The 13,706-nt window shown below is 35.8% G+C and overlaps 2 protein-coding genes across 2 annotated transcripts; both read left to right on the forward strand.

Annotated features, from left to right (window-relative positions):
- The first annotated feature begins 1,854 nt into the window (after positions 1-1,854).
- On the forward strand, positions 1,855-2,757 carry LOC105724378 (olfactory receptor 4A8). The gene has a single exon (XM_012462899.2). It carries the CDS (start codon positions 1,855-1,857, stop codon positions 2,755-2,757), a length of 903 nt encoding a protein of 300 aa, XP_012318322.2.
- An 8,458-nt stretch (positions 2,758-11,215) lies between these two features.
- On the forward strand, positions 11,216-12,202 carry LOC105724359 (olfactory receptor 4A5-like). Its single transcript, XM_012462885.3, has one exon. It carries the CDS (start codon positions 11,216-11,218, stop codon positions 12,200-12,202), a length of 987 nt encoding a protein of 328 aa, XP_012318308.3.
- Positions 12,203-13,706: the final 1,504 nt, after the last annotated feature.

A 13,706-nucleotide genomic window follows, 5' to 3' on the forward strand; every position in this document is an offset into this window, starting at 1 on the left:
GCTCCACGGATGTCTTGGATCTTAAATAGGTACATATTGGGTGAGAACCTTATAGTCACTGTAATCATGAAACCCCATGTCCCACTGACTACCATTTTCCTTCTAAGAGTCATAAGCTTGGAAATTTGTATTTAATTATAAATTTATAAAAAATGAAGAAAATTATCAGCAGAATACCATAAAGGAGAGACACACTAATAGTTCTGTAGTTGACTAGAAAGAATTCTGAATTTCTCAAATTTAGTCTCATTGTTTTCAAATGAGCAAACTGAGACAGACTTGTAAATGCATTTGGAAGATGACTCAAAGCCATACCTTCTTACACTTAACTTGGAATTTCTCTTAGAGTATGCTTCTTTTTGGAATTTGGTAACTAAGATTCTATTTTTTAGTACTCTTGGTATCTAAATAGTGTTATGAATAAAGCCATGTCCCACTGTTCTGTACCTCTTTCTACAGTGTCTATTTTCTCCTCCCTCACTACCTAGCTCATCCCAAGAATTCAGAAAAAAATACACATGACACATTTGGTAGTTGGTGATAGTCATGACTTAGTTCACTTGAGTTCAAATCGATTGCTGAAAATTAGAGTTCAAACTTTAGTTCAAATTGATTGCTGAAAATTAGAATATTGTGTGTAAGTGTTACCAAAGTTGGGGTATAGGCAAGGATAAAATGCAGAGAATCACAGCTCCTTATAAAGTGGACAGAGAGTCAGACCAAGTAATTGCTACAGGGAACAATGTAATAAATAATATCATAGCTATTTATACAATTCAGAGTCCTGTCTTTTGGAGTTTAATGAAAGACCAATGAAGACTGAACATTTTTCTAGGCATGAAGGAATGAAGGTCTAAAAGTAGACGGCAAGTGTACTGAGTGAGATATTTCAGAAGATGTTATTCTTGGTGCTACACAGATCATATTATAAAGATACTACAGATACGAACACAAAGGACTAAATATATGTCCATTTATTTATTTACAGTTTATTACCACCACCAGAAAGTAAGTTTCCTGCGATCAAGAACGATTGCCTATTTATCGTGGCTGACTTCTGTGCCAAGAAAAATATTTTAAATAAGAAGTTATGAGATGTATGAATGGCTGTTGGGACTTTAACTTTCCTTCTGTATAGAATGTTCACTAAAACTTAGAGGTAGAAGGCCTTTACCTGTGGCTGAAACTATAATCTTTGAGGAGAAATAGAATTTTCCAAGGAAAGATGGGCTCTTTGGATTAGGAACTTAAGAGACTTACTATATGTTTTTTTATTTCTTTATTATTATTATATTTTAAATTCTGGGGTACATGTGCAGATCATGCAGGACTGTTGCATAGGAGACTTACTAAGTGTTTATTGTGTATAAATCACCATTCAGGATACAACAATGAAGATGAGCTCTAGTGACACAGTGGATGTAATCATATTCCTGTTCACTATTTTATCACAGGTCCTGTTCTACTGAGCTCTCACCTCTGATGCAAGCCTAAAAGAAGAGTAAATAATCCCAGCACTTTGGGAGGCTGAGGCGGGTGGATCACGAGGTCAAGAGATCGAGACCATCCTGGTCAACATGGTGAAACCCCGTCTCTACTAAAAATACAAAAAAAAAAAAAAAAAAAAAAAAAAAAAAATTAGCTGGGTACGGTGGTGCGTGCCTGTAATCCCAACTACTCAGGAGGCTGAGGCAGGAGAATTGCCTGAACCCAGGAGGCGGATGTTGCGGTGAGCTGAGATTGCGCCATTGTGCTCCAGCCTGGGTAACAAGAGCGAAACTCCGTCTCAAAAAACAAAAAACAAAAAACAAAAAACAAAAAACAAAAAACAAAAAACAAAAAACAGAAGAGTAAATGAGACAGAAGAACAATATTACAGAGTTTGTCCTCCTGGGCTTGTCTCAAGATCCTAATGTGCAAAATGCATTATTTGTCATGTTTTTAATGACATATATTGTGACAATGGTGGGGAACCTGCTCATTGTGGTGACTATTATTGCCAGCCCTTCTTTGGGCTCCCCAATGTACTTCTTCCTTGCCTGCCTGTCATTTATAGATGCCGTGTATTCCACCACCATTTCTCCCATACTGCTTGTAGACTTACTCTGTGATAAAAAGACTATTTCCTTCCAAGCTTGCATGGGCCAGCTCTTTATAGACCACTTGTTTGGTGGTACTGAGATCTTCCTTCTGGTGGTGATGGCCTGTGATCGCTATGTGGCCATCTGTAAGCCCCTGCACTATTTGACCATCATGAGTCGACAGGTTTGCATCCTTCTGTTGGTGTTGGCTGTGACTGGCGGTTTTGTTCATTCTGTGTTTCAAATTGCTGTTGTGTACAGTCTCCCTTTCTGTGGCCCCAATGTTATTGACCACTTTTTCTGTGACATGTACCCGTTATTGGAACTGGCATGCACTGACACCTACTTTATAGGCCTCGCTGTGGTTTTCAATGGTGGAGCAATCTGTATAGTCATCTTCACTCTTCTACTAATCTCCTATGGAGTCATCCTAAACTCCCTTAAAACTTACAGTCAGGAAGGGAGGCGTAAAGCCCTGTCTACCTGCAGCTCACACATTACCGTGGTGGTCCTGTTTTTTGTTCCCTGTATTTTCATATATGTTAGACCTGTTTCAAACTTTCCTATTGATAAATTTATAACTGTGTTTTATACAGTTATCTCACCCATGTTGAATCCTTTTATATACACATTGAGAAATTCAGAGATGAGAAATGCTATAGAAAAACTTGTGTAAAAGTTAAGTATAGTTAGAATAATAGTGTTCCTCCTCATGTAGATAAGGAGGTATGTAGACAAGGTCTTCTCAGTGAAATTTTCAGTCTTCTAAGGGTAATTCAAGGATCCTAAAGTGGTAAGTCAGGATTGAGATGCTCCCAGCTCACTTAAGAGTCATCCCATCATGGCATCTGTTTGAATTTCAAGATCTCAATCTCTACATCCAGACTGAGAGTCGATGGGGCTGCTTGGGCGCAGGTCCTAAGGTGCACATTTTAAATTATGGTTTTTCTCTATTACACATGTATTGAGATAGGGTATTTCTTTGATATGCCCAGTGCAGAATAGAGAAAGGGAGGAATAGGTAATTAGAATAGATGCTCCTGTTGAAAAGGGAAGACAATGGTGCTTCCTGATGTGTATTTTATTTAAAGACTTTGTGGAATACACAAGCACCACATTCACAAATATCTTTGAAATTGGCCCTTCTCAGACTTGAGCTGAAATTCTATATGCAGTCTGATAATACTCTTAATAATCTTAGAATTATATTTGTCTAGTTTGAAGTACTTATGAGATACACCATTACATTTCTCTGAAGTCTTTTCAAAGTGTCTTAACATCCACAACTTTGAATTTATTTTTATTTTGATAACATTTCTTACTTTTAAGAAAGTAAGAATACTTAGCTCTTTGCAGACTGGAAAGAAAAATCAGTTTTATCTTTGAAACCAGCAAATTTTGTCTCTTTTATGTTTCTTGTAAATTCTGTCTGAAAATATAAGTTAATCTTATTAAGTATTTTTTAAAATCTATGACTTATTATAAGATACACCGCTATAAGAAACAGCTATAACTCTCAATATTCTATGTTGAAATTTTACCCAAATCTACCTACTCACTTAAGTGCATTTTTAAATTTTTAAATTTCTACGTTACTCTAAGTGACAGAATTACTGAATTTTTTCAGCACTACACAGTGATTCACTCTTTTTACAGCCTCTGGAATTGTCATATTTTTATTTTTAGCCTTTACATACAATATTTTGGAGACCTCTATTTTTAGGTGTGGAAGCCAATTCCATACAGTTTAAATTGTTTTTTACAGAAACACCATAAATCTTGAGGTGCCACTTTTTATTCCAGTCCTGTCTTCATGTATCGTGCATGGATCCACAGTTTCTGTGGTTTCCAACAACCATAATTTAATTTTATCTCAAAATTTTGTGAGTCAGGAATTGAGGCAGTTGTTGGCTAGGTATTTATTCTGTTTAGTGTGGCAAGTACAGAAGTCACTGTCTTATTCAGCTGATACATGGGTTTTATGTAAGACACAGGATAACTTAATTCACATTTATAGCATAGTGGAGGGGATAACAGTAAGAGATGCACTGGGTCCCTCTTCCTATCCATTTAGATGAAGGACTACAAGATCACTCCATGGAATAGTCAAGCTTTTCACATGGTGCTTAGAGATCCCAGTGGTAGAAAGATTGGTCTAGCCAGTTAAGTGCTATGTCCAGAACTGTCACAATGTCACTTGCATCATATTCTATTCATCAAGAGTGGTCACTTGACCACCCAACTTTGAGGTTTTACAAAAGTAGAAGATAACCCTTGACAGGGAAGTGGCAAAGTCCCTTTGCAGAGCAGCATACAGAACAATTCTCCACATCTCAAAAAGAGCATATTGGAGTTTTATTCATTTTAAGTTGAATCTATAAATCATCTTGTATTAGCAACGTCTTCACAATGTTGGGTTTTCTAATTCCTGAATACAATATGTCTGTTAGGTATTTTAAATATTTGTTTTTGAAGAGTTCTGTAGTTTTGATTAGTGTAGGGATCTTCCTCCTCTATTCTGAAGTATTTATGTTTTCAGATTTCATCATAGGTTTTCAATTGTTAAAAATTTCCAATTGTCATTGTTGCTAGTACATATAAAGAAAATTGAATTTTTATTGGACACTTAGGTCCTGTAAACTTGCTAAATTTAATTCTTATTCCTACATAGTTATGTCTGTAGATTCTTTAGGGTTTTCTCAAACACTATAATGTTATCTACAAGTAAGGTTAGCTCATTACTTTGAAAGCTGTAGGCCTGTTTCAGTTTCTCTTTGTATCATTTTAGGAAGGTTGTGCTTTCCCTACATTTTGCCTAATTCATCTAAGCTGTCAAATTAATTGAAATAATATGTTTCATAACAATATTTTTCTAACCTTTTAAAATCTAAAGGATCTATGAGATGATGATTTGTTTTTATTATTTCTGATATTGGTAATTTGAATTTCTCTTTTTTTCTCTTGATCACTCTTGCTAACAGTTTATCAATTTCATTATAAAAGTACCCATTTTTGGCTATTTTTATTTTCTCTATTATATGTTTTCCATTTTATTGGGTTTTGACCTTATTTTTATGTTGTTTTGTTTACTTACCTTGGCTTTTAGTAACTCTTGTTGGTCTGGCTTCATAAGGTAAAGGCTCAGATGGCTGCTTTTAAATGCTTATTTTAAATGTAAGCATTTATGGCTGTACATGTTTCTTTAAGTACTGTTTTGATCACACCTCACACATTTTGATATGTTTTTGTTAATGCTTAGTTGTAAATATTTGCTTATTTCCATTATACCTTTTTCCTGGATTCATAGGTTCACTAAATACTTATTGGCATGTTTCCCAATATTTGAAGCACATTCTAGATCTATTTATGAATTATTTATTCATAGCAGATTATTTCAAAACTTAGTGATTCACACACTATGTGCTCATTCTCAATTTCAGTAGGTCAGGAAACTAAGGGTGGTTTAGAAGGTTCCCATGCTTCCGAGTCTCTCACAAAGCTGTAATCAAGGTGCTGGTTGGGGCTATCATCTCATGTGAAAGCTTGGCTGAGGAAGGATCCACTTCCACACTGGGTGTTGGTATTAGTAGTTATTTAAATTCAGCTAAATTTAAATTCATAGTTAGGTCCTATTTTTATATTAGTTATTTATCTTGGAGTCATCATTTATACCACAGTACCTTTCTTCATATCTGATAGTTCTTCAGAATTAAAGATATGTTTGTGTATCTTTTAGTACTTACCAGTAAGACAGCACAGCACTTACAAACATGCTCTTCAAATTTTTGCAGTAATACGTATCATCTCTGGGGTAGATGAATTTAATCCATTTATTAGGTAAGTCGAAAATGACCAACTTTTAATGGAGCCCATTTGTTGATAAAGACCTTAGATCGTTCAGATATGTATTTATGGAACTCTATATCTAAGGCTCATATGACACAAAGACCCAACATTTAACTAAATGTAAGATAAGATGAAGGTGTTCAGTGGAGCCAACGGTAAACCCAGCCACAGAAATAACAATATTAAAATATTAAATACTGCTCCCTTGTTAGAAAATAAAAATTACTGTAGAAACAGTATTGAATTGATATTGGAATAAAATTATGATATTGAGTTAATGGATGTATTAGTCCGTTTCCATGCTGCTGATAAAGACATACCCAAAACTGGGTAGAAAAAAAGGTTTAGTTGGACTTGCAGTCCAATTCCACATTGCATTCCAAATTCCATATGGCTGGGGAGGCCTCAGAATCATGGTAGGAGGTGAAAGGCACTTCTTACATGGTGGTGGCAAGAGAAAATGAGAAAGATATAATTCAGGTTGAAATTTGGGTGGGGACACAGCCAAACCATATCAATGGACTATAGATCATTATGATGTATCTGACATAGATAGAGGTCTTGATCAAAAGCCCGTGCATGAACCAAAAACTGCAACACTATGATTCCCTATTTTTCTAAGAATCAGAATATTAACTTTGGTTCTTAGGCTCTCTGCGTCTGAACTTCAGGGCTTCTTGGGCACAGACTTTCTAACAGAAAGGGTAAGGCCCTTCTTACCAGAAATATTTTTAGAGAAGAGAATCTGGAGCTGGTTCTCTTTTCATTCTGGTTGAGATATTACTTGCCTTACCTAAACATTTCATAACATGAAACTCAAAATTTATTATTAAATTTGCTTTAGAATTTTTATTTTCATATTTCAGGCATTTCACATTACTTGTCATTTAGCTACCCTTCTTAGCAAGAGCCAAGTCTTTTTCCTCTAGGGATTTTCTAAGAAAAAAGTTTAAAGGGAAGTTACTTCATTTGAATTTGTTCCAAATATTCTAATTAACTAGTCTATAACGACCTTATTGTCTCTTTCTAAAAATTGTTGATGTAAAAGTCATAGACTGTGTCTACATATATAAATGGAAGAATTACATTCCTGATAGAACAACCCAGGAGATATCAAAAAAGTGAAATTTCTGCTCAAGGTAGAGTATGTTTTCAGTTGGTATCTAGTCCTCTAGGTGTAATATTTTCTTCTCATTATCTACCACTGCTTGCAAAAATGTGTGAAAGATCTCAGTGTCCTGGGATGAGATTGGGGAAATATAGAGACATGCTTTTACTTAGGAAAGATGTGGTCTTAGGGATACGCTAGTTGAATAACTGAAAGCATGAAGAGTTTGGCTTCTAGCTGTGAGAAAGCTCTGTCTTTGTTTTTTTCATGAAGTTAAATGTCAATATTGTCCTTGTTAGGTACAAAGCTTAATACCTGGGCCCGTGAATGTTATCATAAATCTTCAATCACAATAAAACACTTCTGGTTGCTTCACCATAATTGAGAAAACTTTCAAGTAACATATTTTAGTGTTGATACTTGTGAAACATAATAGGGATCTTCTCCAGGTTAATTTCTGCTAATTAGGTCAACTTTTACATAATCATGCAGAGATAGTCTCTTTGTTTTTGTATGAAGAAATTTTCTAGCAGGAGAGAATGTTCGATTACCTTTGCACAGTAAATATTGACATTATGTTAAAGCATCTTTATATTTTGGTTATCTGCTTTGGTTCTATGCTTCTCCAAAGACTGAGATAATGAGAAACCTTTGTGGAACTATGGAAACTCTAGCCACAAGGAACTAATTCTATATCAATAGATCATCCATGTACATTCCTGTGTTTTATGATCACACATAGATGCATGAGGTATCTATGGCAATCCTCAGTGCAAGAAGCATTGCTTTTGTGGACCAAGATGTGAGTATTTGAAACCATTGACAAGAGATATTCATTGTAAATTCCTGTGATATGTTGAAATATAGCTAGTGTCTTAAAAACCAATGGTTTTATTGGATAAATTCTAATTGGAAAAACTAAGCTAGCAAGCATGAAAATTTATCAGAATATACAATAGATAGTTGGTTTTAATTTATAGTCTAATTGGTTGTCTTTTTTCATTTTCCAGATAAGAAAAGAAACATGTTCCATATTACGTGTATAATAAATAAACCAATAGATATATAATCTTAGTTTATGGGTTGTTATATTTTAAATGATGTATTAATAAAGGTGTACAATTATTTTTAAATATATTTGATTAGAAAATTTAAAATTCCAGATCATGGCAAGTGTGTTAGAGTACAAAGGAACAGATGCCTGTTATGATTTAGAAGCGTAATACGGGATTTTACTTAAGAATCTACAAATTATCCCAGGACACATACTAGTAGATATATATGCTCAGGAAGGTACCTAGTCTACTGTCATTTAAATAGATTTATAAAACTGTGACTATAATATTATAGAGTTATTTTTGTTATTATAGAATTTCATCTTTTGAAAATGGCATGTTCTTAGCAATGTATGTTAAATCATTTTTTTCTAGAAAACTGTTAACTTAGAAGTTTACATTGAAAGCCTAGTAATGCTGTTTCTGCATTTAAAATATTATGTTTTAAATTATTTAATCTAGAATGGATAGTTTACATACCCTATTTTTTACAAGTAAACATTCAAATTGCCAAATAGCATTATCCTTTTGAAATCTAGCGTTGAAGATGAAAGGGGGAAAAGGCACTAAATCTTGCAGCAAGTGAGGTGTGAAAAAGTAACAGAATTGGCTATAGACTACATTATTCCCTTGAGTTCTTCAGCAGGTGTGTCTCTATCAGTCTATAGCTTCAACAATGACAGAACTTGAATCAGCTGAAAGTGGTACGTGAAGGAGACGTGGAATGTTCATCACAGTTGATGTTTAGAGGAAGCCAAACTCTCCCTGCACACATCCTCTTCCACTGCCAGATCTCTGTATATGCAATCATCTTGTCTACATTTGAGGTATAGTAATTCTGCAGTTTTCCTACCAGTGAATTATCAGAAAGTTTGGGTTTGTATCTCTACCGGTCCCATTGTTCTCTGTAATTTAAGTTTGTCCTTAACCATCAGATCTTGAGACTTTGAGCAGTCAATGTGTTTTGTTTTCTTCTGAGTTTTCTTTCTTCTTTTCTCTTTGTTTTTGCTTACTAGGATCTGGGCTGTGTTTGTTTGGCTATCCCAAGAAGCCTCTTGACTCCCCACAGAGACCCACTGGAGGTCGTGCTTCCATTATTTCCTTACCAAAAAAATCTTTCTGAAGAAAATTTTCAGAAGAATACTTGCCTCAATTATCACATTAACCTTAACCTTCTTATTACCTATGTGTACTATCTTATTTATTATAATTACTCTGTTTTTTGATTTGACCTCTTTTTCTTTTATTTTCTACCATTTAGTCTCCCTCTGATGAGGGGTCAAACTTTTCTGCTATAATTCTACCTGATCTTGTCAGGTACCTTCTATTACAGATAAAAATCCATACTCTTACATAATTAAATGGATAATTCCTAAGACGGGCAATTATATTGTGTTCCTCAAAAGCCTTTCCTGAATTATAGGTGTCTTCTTGTACTTTTCTGGGACTATGTCTATAAATCTTTTCAAACTGACAAAGATCCAGATGATGAGTTCTGATCCAATGTTCACAGTGAAGCATTCAGGAACACAAGTAATAGCTACCATTTATTGAGGTTTTACCAGATGCCAGCCAATGTTCTAGACACTTTACTATATATTAAAACCAAATATGCCAGTTTTGTAATAGATTTAAGACCCAACAGGTCTTAAATCAAAGTGAGGCATAGAGAGGTTTAGTAAGTGGCCCAAAGTCACATAGTAAGTGGTAAAGCTGGGGTTGTAGCTGAGGCAGTGTGGCTCCAAAGTCCACATTCTTCACCACATGCTACACTTTGTCTCCAAACATGTCTTGAATTTTAAATAGGCACATATTGTGTGAGAAATTCGTAGTTATTATTGACTCACTTTAACCGTGAAACATCTACAACTGACTACTGTTTTTCATGTAACAGTCATGAGCTTGGAAATTGCTATTTAATTATAAATACGTGAAAAATGAAAAAAAATCAGCAGAATAGAATAAAGGAGAGGTGCACTAACAGTTTTGGAGATGGTGACTAGAAAAGATTCTGAGTTCATCTAATGTAATCACACTGTTTTCCAATAAGAAAACAGAGACATATTCATAAATGCATCCAGATAATGACTCAAATTCATGCTGCCTTACATTGATCTTGCAATTTCTCTTCTACTATGCATTTTTTTTAATCTGGACACTAAGGTTTATTTTTGAGTACTCTCGGTATCTAAATAGTGTTATAAATAAAACCATATCCCACTGTTCTGTACCTCTTTGTACAGTGTCTATTTTCTCCTCTCTCACTATCTAGTTCGCCCCAAGAATTCAGAAAAAAATACTCACTACTAATGTGGCAGTTGGTGATAGTCACAAGTTAGTTTGCTTGAGTTCAAAATTAGTCACTGAAAATCAGGATATTGTTGTATGTGTGATAAACAATTATGAAATAGGCAAGGATATGATCTAGAGACTTACAGCTCTTCATAAGGTGAAGAGAGGGTCAGACCAAGTAATTGCTAGACGGAAGAATGTGATAAATAATATTTTACTATTTATACAGGTGAGCGTCCAGTCTTTTGACATTTAATTAGATATTCATAAAGACAGAACAGCCTTTGAGGCATGAAGGACCAAATATCTAATAACTGAATTCCATAGTACTAAGTGAGATATTTCAGAGCATGTTATTTTTGATGCTACACTGATCATAAAGACACCATTACAACTCCAAACTCAAAGGACTGAATCTATGACAATTTATTTATTTAGAGTTTATTACCACCACCAGAAAGTAAGTTTCCTGAGGTCAAGAATCTGTTGCCTATTCACCGTAGCTAACTGTTGTGCCAAGAAATATGTTTTAAATAAGGAGTTCTGAAATGTATGTATGGCTGTGGGGACTTTAACTCTTCTTCTGTACATAACATTCACTAAAACGAAGCGGCAGAATGTGTTACCTGTAGGCTCAAACCAGAATCTTTGAGGTGATGAGGAACTCAATAGAGACTTACTAAATGTTTCTGGTGCATAAATCACTGTTGAGGACGCAAAGATGAAGATGTGCTCCGTGACGTCATGGATGTATTCATGTTCCTGTTCGCTGTTTCATTATAGGTCCTCCCTCCTGAGCTCTCAACTCTGATACGAGCCTTAGAGAAGAGTAAATGGGACTGAGTAACAACGTTACAGAATTTGTCCTCCTGGGCCTCACTCAGGATCCTGATGTGCAAAAAGCATTATTTGTCATGTTTTTACTCACATACATAGTGACAGTGGTAGGGAACCTGCTCATTGTGGTGACTATTATTGCCAGCCCTTCCTTGGGCTCCCCAATGTACTTCTTCCTTGTCTGCCTGTCATTTATAGATACTGCGTATTCCACCACCATTTCTCCCGTATTAATTGTAGACTTACTCTGTGATAAAAAGACTATTTCCTTCCGAGTGTGCATGGGCCAACTCTTTGTAGACCACTTGTTTGGTGGTACTGAGGTCTTCCTTCTGGTGGGCATGGCCTATGATCGCTATGTGGCCATCTGTAAGCCCCTGCACTATTTGACCATCATGAGTCGACAGGTTTGCATCCTTATGTTGGTGCTGGCCATGATTGGAGGTTTTGTTCATTCTGTGTTTCAAATTGCTGTTGTGTACAGTCTCCCTTTCTGTGGCCCCAATGTGATTGACCACTTTGCCTGTGATATGTACCCGTTATTGGAACTGGCGTGCACTGACACCTACTTTATAGGCCTCGCTGTGGTTTTGAATGGTGGAGCAATCTGTATGGTCATCTTCACCCTTCTACTAATCTCCTATGGAGTCATCCTAAACTCCCTTAAAACTTACAGTCAGGAAGGGAGGCGTAAAGCCCTGTCTACCTGCAGCTCACACATTACCGTGGTGGTCCTCTTTTTTGTTCCCTGTATTTTCATGTATGTTAGACCAGTTTTAAACTTTCCTATTGATAAATTCATGACTGTGTTTTATACAGTTATCACACCCATGTTGAATCCTTTTATATACACACTGAGAAATTTAGAGATGAGAATTGCTATGAAAAAACTCTGGTGTAAAAACTTAACTATAGTTATGATAAGGGTATTCTGGCCAGATGCAGTAGCTCATGACTCTAATCTCAGCACTTTGGGAGGCTGAGGCCAGCAGATCTTTGGGGTCAGGAATTCGAGGCCAGCCTGGCCCATATAGTGAAACCCTGTCTCTACTAAAAATACAAAAATTAGCCAGGCCTAGTGGTGTGCACCTGTAGTCCCAGCTACTCAGGAGGCTGAGGCATTCCGGTGTTCTATCTAGACAATAGCTTCTACGTGATGGGAAATGTGGTCATAGCTGTGAATTCTATGGTGGTGAGTAATTTGCTTTACTCCATTTACTAGAAAATGTATCCCTTAGTTAGAAATGACAACGATTGTGGTACCAGGGCAATGGATAATGGATTACTTCACCTGAATAATAATAAGATTAAAGTACTCAGACAATCATATAAGCAGAATATATAATATAATGCATGAAGTAAGCTGTCACGGGATTGTTGGCTGGTTTCCCTTGCTATTTGCATCATGTTAGGGAATCAGTGATGGACATTGCTGATGACATTTTAGACCTTGAGCACTGACAGTAATCAGAGCAGTCATGGTGAAAGGCAGATTTTGTTCTTTGAATCCCTGTAAAGTATTCATTGCTGCCATGGGTACTACAAACGTGACTGGAAAAAAAAAAGCCCGACTGACATCTAAATTATAGTTCATGTTGCTGACCAGATTTCTGTAGGCATCCTCTGCAGTAGATTCGCTTTGATAGGCATTTATGTGGGAAACCCACTGTTGCATTTTTGCCCATTCTGGGATATTCATACCACTCCAACTGCTTTGTAATCTTTTTTTCCATTTTTAAATTTCCAATTTTCTCAATATCTTATCAAATCTCTTATCCATGTTCCCAAATCTTCGGGGATGCATAACTCAAAAATATCTCTTTACACATGAAGTGGACAACCACACTTAATCCCCAAAATACCGCTCACTGGTATGCTTTGCTTCACTTCAGTGCTTCAGTACCACCTTCCAGGGAGAGTACTGTGCAGCATTTGTCTAGTTGCACCTGCTTTTGCCATACCAAGCAGATTGGTAACATCTCCTGTTGTCTTTCAAGCATAGTTTGTTCTTGTTGCTTCTAGTGTTATTGAGGTGTATTTCACAAATATTATATGTACTTAAAGTGTATCACATGATGTTTTATAAATGTATACATTGTGAAGTGATTACCACTATGAAGCTAGTTAATGTATCCATTATCTCACATAGTTACCTTCGTTTGTGATAAGAACATTCAAGGTAAATTCTCTTAGCAAATTTCATGTATCCAATATGTATTACTAATTATGATCAGCATGCTGTACTTGAACTCTTCAGAATTTATCATAATGCAAAACTGAAACTTTGTACCCTTTTACCAACATCTCATTTTCTTCAGCCCCAGTCCCTGGCAACCACCATTCTAGTCTCCGGCTTTTATGAGTTTGACTTGTTTTAGTTTGCACATATAAGTGAGATCATGTGGCATTTATGTTTCAGCAGAGAAAAGAGAACTCATGTGCATTGTTGTTGGAAATGTAAATTGCTATGGCCGTTGTAGGAAAGTC

Source organism: Aotus nancymaae, unplaced genomic scaffold (genome assembly GCF_030222135.1).
Source record: "Aotus nancymaae isolate 86718 unplaced genomic scaffold, 86718_ANA_hifiasm-v0.15.2.pri h1tg000059l, whole genome shotgun sequence".
NCBI classification, from domain to species: domain Eukaryota; kingdom Metazoa; phylum Chordata; class Mammalia; order Primates; family Aotidae; genus Aotus; species Aotus nancymaae.